We start from the raw sequence: 12,170 nt of genomic DNA, 5'->3' as shown, positions 1-12,170 counted from the left end.
TTTCTCAATTCATATCCCTGTGTAGTAGCTAAAAAGCACTGAGTTTAAAAATGTTCCGATTTATGACTGGGAGATTGGGTGGTATATGTGCTGTCTGTCTAAAAGATTTGTTCTTTGCATTCTCCCTGAGTCTAAAAGGACTGGTGCTCCATTTACCCCTTGGCCTTTTTGAGCTGTAGGCTTCATATTTCTTCTACTAAATATGATTTGCCCAAATGCCTTTCTGTGTCCACAAGTCTCAGGACCCTGAATCCCATGAGCCTCAAATGACAGGAATGAAAAGATTGCCATTTGTTGTTCAATGCCTAGGAGTGGGAAGGTGGTCGGGGCATCTCAACTGTGGCTTTGCCTGTTATAACTGATCACCCAGAGCTTTGTTTGCTGTTAACTGAAATTTTTGTTATCCTCTCCCATTTTTAACTGGCTATATCTCAATTATAATGTTAATGTACTGTACTTTGATCGTCATGACTGCTTTATACTAACCACTGAAAATTGGCTTATATTAATCAATTAAATGACTTGTATTTTCATTTAATTTAAAATGATTTTTTTCTTAACGTGTATACTGTAAACGTATCATTTTTAATTTGCAATTCATACATTAGAGTTGTAAATACCTCAATTATAATGTTAATGTACTTTGATCATCATGACTGCTTTATACTAACCACTGAAATTTGGCTTATATTAATCAAGTAAATAACTTGGTTTTTCATTTAATTTAAAATTATTTTTTTCTTAATGTGTATACTGTAAACGTATCATTTTTAATTTGCAATTCATACATTAGAGTTGTAAATACCTCAATTATAATGTTAATGTACTTTGATCATCATGACTGCTTTATACTAACCACTGAAATTTGGTTTATATTAATCAAGTAAATAACTTGGTTTTTCATTTAATTTAAAATGATTTTTTTCTTAACGTGTATACTGTAAACGTATCATTTTTAATTTGCGATTCATACATTAGAGTTCTAAATACATGCAAGTGCTCTGATCTTATACTGAATGAAGGGTGGTACATAAAAATAAACTGAATTTAAAACTGACCCAGCACCTGGTAGGGAGAAGAGTTTAACACGACTGTGGATGAGAAGAGGGTGTATAACACTACAATTTATGAAGATTTATGCAGACAGGACTCTACAAGTAGTGTAAAAACTCTGATTCGTTTAAAACAGATTGATGCTATGGAACATCAACTTGAAACTCCCTGGATGACCTTAAAGGGCTGCAGCAGATATCTGAGAGATAACAGAAAATGAATACTTCACATAAGACACAGTTGTTTTGTAATATGGCAGGGCCTGAATAAACTGAAGAAAACATATATATATATTAGAATAGAATATTGAAATAAAACAGGTCTTATTTGCAGTTTATGTGACTAGACCTTTCATGTCCTTCCTTCTGTAATTAATGATCAATATCCCCTTAGAAGGAAAGTCATATTTGCAATGCTTCAGAATTATCTCGTGATTGGAAAAGATGATGTTAGCAAATTTGTAAATAATTTTCATTCACTGTACTTCCTTTAGTCAATCAAATGAAAACCCAAAGAAATACTTTCTTAGTTATATACAGGAAGATTAGCAGAAATGTGAGCTATTGGGGAAAACCGTTCGTAAATGAAGTAACACATGTCACCAGATACAGTAAATGCTGACTACAATAACACTGTGAAATTTCCTGCACACTAGGTCACAGTTAACAGCCTCCTGCATTCCAGAACATGGTCGGCCCTCCGCCAGATGTGATTCAAAAGAAGGGGATGGTTTGCCACCTAGTGGCTGCATTTGGGCTCTAATAAGTAAATGTGTCTCCAAAGAATGCAGGGGTATTTCCTAAAAATATGAGCATGTGTGTAAAATAACAGAGTGTCTCCTCAAGAAAAATGTGACAGAAACATAATCTGGCTGAATGAGCCAAAAAAAAGTATCAAATTATAGTTTTCTTTAGAAAGATGAAAAGAATACATTGAGGAATAAACTAGCAAACAGTACCCCACTTGGCACTAAAGATACTACAGAACACTCAAGTTTTCAATCCATTCTCACTCTTACACAGTTTGGCAGCAATAGCTTTTACCAGCAAGTTAGAGTCCCTCATCTTCTAACATCAGATCAGCAGGGAACAGCCACTGATGCCCAAAGCAGAAGTTCACTTTTGGAAAAGCTACAGGGTCAACTGCAATGTTGGTAAATGTTATAAAACGCTCTGGGTCCATCCCAGAAATTTACCATTTCTTTCCACTTTACCTGGAGTGGTTTCTCTTGTTAACTGTAGGAGATGATACAGATGCTTTACTGTCTACTGTATGATGATCAGTATAGATGACCATACAACCAACCATTCAGTTACATAGTGATTTAATACAAATAAACACCATTCCAAGATGCTCTACAAGTACAGGGCTATAGCATTGCTGTTAATAAAATCAGCAATCATGGTATTTAAAGCCCAATGCTCACTACAGTTTATTAGAAAATTAGGGCAATCTAGACAAGAAAAGGCCATTCAGGCCAATATAGCTCGCCAGTCCTATCCACTTAATTCCTCTAAAGAAACATCGGGTCTTGCTTTAAAAGTCCCTAAAGTTTGACTGTCTTTCTCTCTACTTGGTAGCTTATTCCAAGTGTCTATGGTTCTCTGTGTAAAGAAAGGCCTCCTAATGTTTGTGCAAAATTTACCTTTAACAAGTTTCCAGTTGTGTCCCTGTGTTCTTTGATGAACTCATTTTAAAATAACAGTCTTGGTCCATTGTACTAATTCCCTTCAAAATTTTAAATACTTCAATCATGTCCCCTCTTAATCTTCTTTTGCTTAAACTTAAAAGAATCCGCTCTTTTAATCTATCTTCATAATTCATCCTCTGTAGCCCTGGAATAAGCCTAGTCACTCTTCTCTGGACCTTTTCTAGTGCTGCTATGTCCTTTTTGTAACCTGAAGACCAAACCTGCACACAGTACTCAAGATGAGACATCACCAGTGTGTTATAAAGGTTGAGCAGAACCTCCTTAGACTTGTACTCTACCCATCGTGCTATATATCCTAACGTTGTTAGACTTCTTAATGGCTTCTGAACACCGTTTGAAAGTTAATCGTGTCGAGTCTATTGCAACTCCTAAGTCTTTCTCAAAAGTTGTACTTTTGATTTTCAGACCTCCCATTGTGTATTCAAACCTAACATTTTTACTTCCTATGTGTAATACTTTACATTTCTTGACATTGAATTTCATCTGCCACAAATATGCCAAAGCCTGTATGCTATCCAAGTCCCTCTGTAATGATTTAACGGATTCCAGATTATCTGCTAATCCACCTATCTTGGTATCATCTGCAAACTTTACCAGCTTCTTACTTATATTCCTATCTAAATCATTTACATATACGTATCAAAAGTAGCAGCAGCCCTAGCACTGACCCCTGTGGAACATCACGCTTAACTTCAGCCAATTCTGATAAGGTTCCTCGCACCATCACCCTCTGCTTCCTGTGTCTCAACCAATTCTGTACCCTGAAATATCAACCTGAACTCCCACTTCTTTTAGTTTGATGCCCAACTTCTCATATGGCACCTTATCAAATGCTTTCTGAAAGTCAAGATAAATATAATCATATGCATCACTTTGATCACACCCTTTTGTTGCTTCCTCATAGAATTCCAGAATGTTAGTAAAACACGACCTCCCTCTTCTGATTCCATGCTGACTGTTCAGTAAAACTCCTGTTCTTGCCATGTGTTCCTCAATCTTATCCTTCTTAATTCCTTCCATTAATTTTCCTGTGATGCAAGTTTAGGTTATTGGCCTATAGTTGCTTGGATCTGCCCGGTCACCCTTTTGTATAACGGGATAATATTTGCTATTATCCAGTCCTCTCAAATTTCTCCAGTGTGTAGTGACTACATAAAAATATGCACCAAGGATTTATATATGTACTCAGTAACCTCCTTAAGCACTCAAGAGCAAATATTATCTGGTCCTGGACATTTGTTTGATTTCAGCCTATTTAATCTGAGCAGCACTTCTCCCTCTATACTTTCTAAATTACTCAGTACCTCCGTATTAGTCCTTTTCACTGCTGGGAGGCTATCCATTTTCTCACATGTGAAGACTTCAGAAAAATGCGAGTTTAGAGCATCTGCTATTTCACATTCTGCATTTTTTAATTCCACTTTAAATATTCCTGGTGCACTTCACATCCTCCTTGACTGTTGTTTTACTACTAAAATACTGAAAGAGTCTCTTTGGGTCATCTTTCGCCTTATCTGCTATATTCCTTCTTTAATTGTCTTTTAGCCTCCCTAATATCTTTCTTAATTGTTGCCCTTATGTTCTCATAAACCCTATATTGGAGTTATTATTAACTTCCCTTATGTCTTTCTATGTTCCTCACAAATGTTCTTTAATTTGTATTCTGTGTTGCATTTATATATCCTGATTTCAGTATTTTTTAACTGAATATCATTCATGTCTGGTTCAGTGGTTAGTGTTACTGCTTCGAATTTGCACAGTGGAAATGAATGAAATGATGAAATAGTAGTACTAGTATTAACAGTAGTAGCAGTATTGTTATGTGAACAGACTGCAGTGAATTAGGCACAGGCGGAGTGGTGGCTCTGAGGCTAGGGATCTGCACTAACAATCAGAAGGTTGCTGGTTCAAATCCCTTAAATGCCAAAAGGGACTCTGCTCTGTTGGACCCTTGAGCAAGGCCTTTATCCTGCAATTGCTGAGTGCTTTGAGTAGTGAGAAAAAGCACTATATAAATGCAAAGAATTATTAGAGAATTAATTGCTTACTTGTATGTCTGAGCAACATTCAACATGTTACCACTCTCTGGTGCCATGAAAAATAAAAATTTATACTGCGTAATACACACCTTCATTGTTAAATAGAAAGCCTTTGGATCAAATTGGTTTGAAAATGATGCATTAATAAATTAATAATCTAAATAAGAACACGTAGGGTGGTGCAGTAGGTAATGCATATTGACAGCAGTACCAGGTCATCCTCTATACTGCCACTGGATGTGAAAATCATTTTCAGGTTAGTAAAAGGTAACTTGAAGGGCCTAACTTTAAATTTACATAAGAAATGTGGTCTATTTTGGTTTGATTCAGATGAAGTGGGCAGTGCGGTGGTGCAGTGGTAGTGTTGCTGCCGCACAGTAAGGAGACCAGGGTTTGCATCCTGGGTCCTCCCTACATGGAGTTTGCATGTTCTCCCAGAGTCGGTGTTGGTTTCTTCTGGATGATTCGGTTTCCTTCCACATTCTAAAGACATGCAGGTTAGGTGAATTGATGATCCTAAATTGGCCCTAGTATGTGGCTGGAGTGTGTGTGTTTGTGTTCGCCCTGCAATGGACTGGTGCTCTGTCAAGGGTTTGTCCCTGCCTTACGCCCTACGCTAGCTAGTAGCCCCTGTGACCCTCTTCAGGATTAAGTGGGTTAGAAAATGACTGACAGATGAAGTGCGATTACAAAGCAATTTAAACTAATATTAAGGCAGATCATTCACAGTACATACGCAAATAGAGAAAATTAAAAATGAAAAGGAATCTATGAAGAACTGGTTGTCCCTCCAATAACCCAGTACAAGTGTTGACTGAAAGATACTCAAAGACATCTTTGAGAAATAAACATCAGAATATATTAAGATATCTGTTGCCACAATTTGCAAAAAATATCCAAAGCTCTGAACCTATCTAGTGGGAATCTATTAGAGGAAATTAAAATGTAGCCCAAGATAGGCCTTGCTCTGATGCTCCTGGTGTTCTCCTAGCTTTTAGTAGGGCATTGAGTCTGGTTCTGCACTGTGCTATTTTAAATTGTGTGATCAGGGATGATGCCTCCACCAGGAGGCTCACAAGAAAACCAGCTACAATGGTTAGGTAAAAATCCTAGTACCTGTGAAGGACTGCCACATAAAAATAATGGCTCTTTAAAGGCATTTAATGGTTCCTTACTGGGTTGTGTGGTTCTTTATAGAACCATTGCTTGAAAAAACACCTTAGGAAGGGTTCTCTGCATATGAAGTTGGTTCTTTGTCCTTTGAAAAACTTTGCAATACGTAGAAAAATCCTAAGGTCTTTAAAGCACATAGGCTACCTAGCAGGACATTAAAAATTTAGGAAAGCCTGGACTTAGACTGTGTTATTGTAAGCAGGAGTCCTTTTAAAATCATTAATTCTTGGTATTATTGTACAAAATGGTTACCATGTATTCATGATTATTTACTTTATGGAGCCTGTTACAGATCGAAAAAAATAAAAGGTTCTTTCCTGAACCTTCATGTGGATGGGTAATTTGGGAACCAGAAATTATTCCCCTGTGGCATCGCTCTAAACAGTCACTCTGGCACCTTTATTTTTAAGAGGTTCAATAGGTGTTTACTATTTGTATTCCACGGTCAGTGTTAAAATAAAAAAAACCTTTATTTGGTACTTTTCTGTTTTCTGGTGTTCTTTGTACCATTATGTCCTAGGTCCCTTTAAGTACTTGTTAAGGGTACTAATACAGGGTGGCCCATATTTATATATACAGTACCACGTTTCACAGGCTGTAGCATTTAAACTACTGCGTGAAAGTATCTAAAATGGCATCACTGTGTAGCCTGAGAATTTGAGTGACAAAGTGCTAGACCAGGCAACCCCTGCAGTGTTTGAATACAGAATGGCGGTGAATCGATTGTCGTTAGAGCAGCGTGTACGTTGTGTGCGCTTATACTCTGCAACAAACAACTATGCGAGGGTGAAATGGAGGATGGCAGTTGAGTTTGGTGGCAGTGGCCCTAGTGTGCTAAACATCGCAAGAATAACCACAAAATTTGACATCAGCGGTACTGTTTTGCAAGTGAAGGGAGCAAGTAGGCCCAGGAGTGTGCGTACTGATGCCATCACAGCTTTTGTGGCAAATGCCTTTCAAAGTTGGGTTCTTCTTCAAGCATGTCTTGATTTGGATGGCACATTGGTGGACCATGCCATGGAGAACAAGGGATGAAAAAACATTTAAGGTTCTTAATGTTCATGTTCCATTATGTTACTTGATAAAAACATTGGTAGTTTCCTGACAATAATGCCTTTTAAATCATATAGCCTACATAAATATGGGCCATCCTGTACTTGAACAAAAACTGTTACCATCATTTACATTAATGGAATAAATGCATTGAATTCAAATGCTTCTAAAGAAATGCAAAAAGTGGGAGACACATACCATTGCCAGATACCGCCGGGACTCTTGGATCAGACCAGCAGTGCACACCATGCCAGAAAATGTAAGAACCATGCTGACAGCCAGTCCTCCATATAGAGCTAAAAGAAGAAGATCAGTAGAAAGAATGAGAGTGACCAAAAGTAGAATTACAAAACTACAGAGGGGGTATTTTATGAGAATCACATTCCATCTATTTTCCACTTACTTCAGTGCTACTTTGGCCAATGTGATAAGATTCTAGTATACCACAGGCTAACTGCTCAAGCTTCTTTGGTCATGAGTTCCTTCCTAACTTTGCTTTTTCTGTTACAAGTGCTCAGGACTGACTATCATTGGAAAATAATAAAATCCGTGCTCACATTGCATCTACTTGCTGCGTTGACCAAGGCCACACTATTCAACTCATGCTGGGAATTACCTTGTGCTCTTGGGCAAATGTAAATTGGTCATGCTCCTACATCTTTTCTTAGTGGATTGTGCTTGCTACACTTCATAATTACATACCCAATACCGCAAAACACTTCTTTCCTTCTAGAGAAACACTATGCCTACACACTATGATCTGATCTTCTCATATTGTAGAGTTCCTCACTTCAAGAAACCCTTTGTTTAGGCCCAATGCAAATATCTTAGGGCAATAAAAATCTGAGATGGCTTAAAATAAATAAAAACATACTGCTGAAATAAGCTTAAGATGCTAATTTATTTATTTAAATATTTTTACATTAACCATTAAACATTTACAGCTATTGTCAATTAAACCCGTGTCTGCGTGGATTTCCTCCGGGCGCTCCGGTTTCCTCCCACAATCCAAAGACATGCAGGTTAGGTGGATTGGCGATTCTAAATTGGCCCTAGTGTGTGCTTGGTGTGTGGGTGTGTTTGTGTGTGTCCTGCGGTGGGTTGGCACCCTGCCCTGAATTGGTTCCTGCCTTGTGCCCTGTGTTGGCTGGGATTGGCTCCAGCAGACCCCCGTGACCCTGTATTCGGATTCAGTGGGTTAGAAAATGGATGGATGGATGGATGTCAATCAAACAAAAGTATCATGAGGGAAAAACTTTAAGTTTGTATTTGGGTGGTGAAGTAATAATCTATCCTCACCAATTCAGGTGATTCTAATGAGCTAAAGGGAAAGCAGCTTGATGTTAAGCATATCCATTGGAAATGACCATATTGTGTGTATACAGTAGTTATAAAATCCAAAAAGAGCTATACACCCAGTAAGAGAATTTTACATTTTAAAAAAGTGCCACAAAAAATGGGCAAAAAGTAATTGTATGTTCATATTGCATGACAATTCTCTGCCTATATCTCAAATTTTATTGTTCATGTTGCATATTTTAACTATTAAATGGCACACCAGGCGCATAAGCAAATGTGTGCACATTAAAAGTAAATTCAAATTCAACATGTGGAATGTTGGACAGATGATTTGATTAAGCGAGGGAAAGCAAAAGTGGTATCAGTAGTATACCTAATAATAGCTCTACTTGCATAGGTAACAATCTAAAAACTAATTAGGAATAAGTATGAAAATAAATAACAGAGAGAGGCTGCTTTACAGTGCTTTGCAAATAAAATAAAAATAAATATAACACCAAAAACGGATTTATGCCATAAATGATTGTGACATTTCTACCATAACTGCAACATGAGGGCTGCAGAGCTAATAAACTAATACAGATCTTATCATAGCTAATAACAAGCACTGTCCTAATGCCAGGCTCATAGGCACAATTCATAATATATAAGTCTTTGCAGTGTTTAAAAATGATTCTAATGCTCAAGCCATCCTTATTAATGCCAGTCTATCCATTCACTTCATTGATCATTAATATCAAGTACTGTATCACATCAAGCTGGAACCTATCTCCGCAGCATCATGTGCAACACTGGAACCAGTCCTGCAAGGTGGTGCCAATCTATCATGAGGTACACTCAAGTATGTTACACTGTAGCTGCCAATCAAGCTAACTGCGTGCCTTTGGACAAGAGAGGAGAGAGGAGTCTCAGGAGGAAGCCCATATGAGCACCGAGAGATCAGAGTCAAAACAACACCACCTGCTGCATCGATGTGCTGTCAGAAATACCAATAACATTCTTCATATTAACACCAAAATGGTATGCTGTAATTGCAGCACTATGAAAACAATCTGTTATTTAAATACACAAAGTAATAATTAACTACACTATAGTAATTACCATTAAGGCCAAATAAACAATAGGAGCAATGCAACAGTAATGCAAGCTAGGAGATGCAAGAAATTTGGCAGATTACATTTTAAGGTATTTCCAGCTTATAAACTTAAACTTAATTTTAAAAGATGTGCACCAGAATGCAAAATTGTTTAAAGTCACATGGTTAAGAAATTGAAAAGCATGTGATAAAAGTGGTTGTAGTGTTAAGATGACTGTTTCATATTTTGTTGTTCACTTTCATTAATTGACTAATTAATAATAACAGTAAGCACAAGTACTATGAATCCCTACTTTTGTTTGTATCACCATCCATCATCTGCACTGATTGTGTCCAATTTAATGTTATAACAACCATATATATTTTTTAAGTTCAAGTTTTTTAGCAAATAGTAAAATGAATTTCTTAAGCTACCATCACATTTCAGAATTTTTCCAGTATTTCTCAGGTTCTGGCTTTATTTTTAAATGCTAGTGAGTGGGGTGCAGTCATGGCATGCTCCTGTCACTGTCACTTGTGTGGTTTGATATGCAAGTGAACCAGTCAGACTGGTATGTGATAGTCTTTGATTTTGTCTTAAGTCTGTTGTGGGATCTGTGAGTACGAAAGCTGACAAATAATGAGAGCTAACTCAGAAATAGAATAAGAGAAATAAGGAATATGGGTGTTTTGGACCATAAAAAAATACAACACAAGCTCATCTGTCTCTCGTTTGTCATACCACAACAAAATGTATAAGATGAATTCAATGCTGAGCTTGCACATGAACATTTCCACACCTGGAGAACATTCATACCTGCACCAGCGTTGTCAGGCTGTGAGCATGTGGTGAGCTTGTGAACCATGCTGGAAAGTCCTCATCAAGGCATGTCATTTCTCATTACCTGCAATTCTTAGTCAAGTAATCTGACATCCTCAAGGTGATGAGATTTAGCAACTGCAGTTGCAAAGTTTGACATTCCCTCTGACTAAAAGTCATGTAATGTGCTACTAGCTTTAAGAAATAGCATCAGGTTTAAGTATGAATATAATATTGTTTATCAAAGCCGCTATATCTTCAGAATAGCAAATGATTAGCCAACAGCATTTTAAACTGCAAAGATGTTTTTGAGCTAGTATTATACTTTTTGTTTTAGTTTGAATTAAGTTACTAATACCAGTACTCCTAGTGAAGTATAGTCAAGTTCAACATCCTTTCTGAAAAGAAATTGTTTAACATGCTGCTGGCTTTAAATGCACATCTCCCAATTCCAATAAAAGACACAAAATACATATACAATTTCATATATTGACTATAATAAAAATTTGCATTACATATATTTGCAAATGAGTTGCTACATTATTAGGTACACCTATCTAGAAGCATGTTATGCCTCTTTTGGTCTTCAGCAGGAATCTTTCTGGGCATTAGTTCATTAAGAAGTTGGATATATTGCTTAGGAAAACATTCACCACATCATCACAGTGCCACCACTACCCAGTATATTGACACCAAAAAAAAGGATGCCTGCATGGACTCATTTTCATAGATTCAGATCCTTCCATCGGCATGATGCAAAAAGCACCAGGATTCACACAACCAAGCATCTTTTTCCCACACCTCAACAGTCTGTTTCTGATGCTGTTGTGCCCATTGGACATTTTTATTTTTTCTGACAATATCAGCAGTCAACATGGTCTTTGGTTGCTGCAAACTACTGGAGAAAAAGTCCAAAGATCAATGCATTCTAAGGTGACTTTGCAAACGAATGATGAGTTCAAATGTTATTTGGCTGGTGGCGGCCAGTCTGTTCACTTGTATGATCCTCACCATCCACCTTTGACCAAATATGATCAACAAGTTATTTTTGCCCAGATGTTCACGTATATCACTATTCGTTTTTTGCTTTTTACACTATTTTGTGTAAACCCTTGAAACTGGCCATAATGACAGCCATTTGGAAATACTAAAACCGATGTGCCTAGCGCCAATACTTACTTAATTTTTCGTAACTTTTGTGAAATTTACATTTCAATCAGTGCATTCAATGTATACATTTGGAACCTTTTAAATATTATTAGTGAAATGAACATTAATTAAACTGCACACAACACGTAGAATAGATTTGGGATTAACGTCATTTAATATTGTGCTTGGCCTCACACTTTATACAATCACAATGATTTGGCTTGAATTAGTTTGTTTTTGTGCCTCTTCATTAAACAAGCTTCAGTAAAGCGGTCTTTGTGAACTCCTGTGCTCCACTTGTTAAACCACTGAAATACATTTGTCTTAAGTTTTCTTGTTTTTGCCATTTCACACCTGTCAATCTCTGAACTATTGTGAGATATCGGCATAGGCAAGAGACAAATGTTTGGCAAGATTTGATGCTTTCAGATACTTTGGTGAGAGAATCCTTGTAACACCATGCCATGTTCAAAGTCACTAAGCTCACTCACTTTGCTCATTCCAACGCACATTAGAATACTACTGGGAAAGCTGGTCTGCTTTATGTATACCACACACTTGCTATCATGTGTTGAAATGTAGAATTGTTGTGAAGGTGGGGTTGTATGTTTTATAAAATAAACTGGAAACTCAGTATATGTACTATTTATAAGCACAAAATGTATATACATGAATGATCTTGTACTTGTCAGTACAACAGCATTCAACATATGGCAATAATTATGCTGGGACAAAGATGTTGTCATACTACATGAACTAGTCCCATCATGCCCATCATTCAAAGTAAGAGACTTAAGG

The 12,170-nt window shown here is 37.1% G+C and overlaps 1 protein-coding gene across 3 annotated transcripts in view; it reads right to left on the bottom strand.

Annotated features, from left to right (window-relative positions):
- The window catches only part of LOC120529505 (tetraspanin-32-like), a 106,972-nt gene that overhangs the window by 83,708 nt on the left and 11,094 nt on the right, over positions 1–12,170 (bottom strand). For all 3 annotated transcript variants that reach the window (XM_039753374.1, XM_039753383.1, XM_039753364.1), the window contains exon 3: positions 7,228–7,325. In XM_039753374.1, the coding sequence (XP_039609308.1) occupies positions 7,228–7,325 (98 nt within the window). The remainder of the gene's footprint in view (positions 1–7,227; positions 7,326–12,170) is intronic.

This window comes from Polypterus senegalus, chromosome 1 (genome assembly GCF_016835505.1).
Source record: "Polypterus senegalus isolate Bchr_013 chromosome 1, ASM1683550v1, whole genome shotgun sequence".
Lineage (NCBI taxonomy): Eukaryota > Metazoa > Chordata > Cladistia > Polypteriformes > Polypteridae > Polypterus > Polypterus senegalus.
Note: the sequence above shows the minus strand (reverse complement) of the source record. Positions and strands in the feature narration are given on the sequence as shown.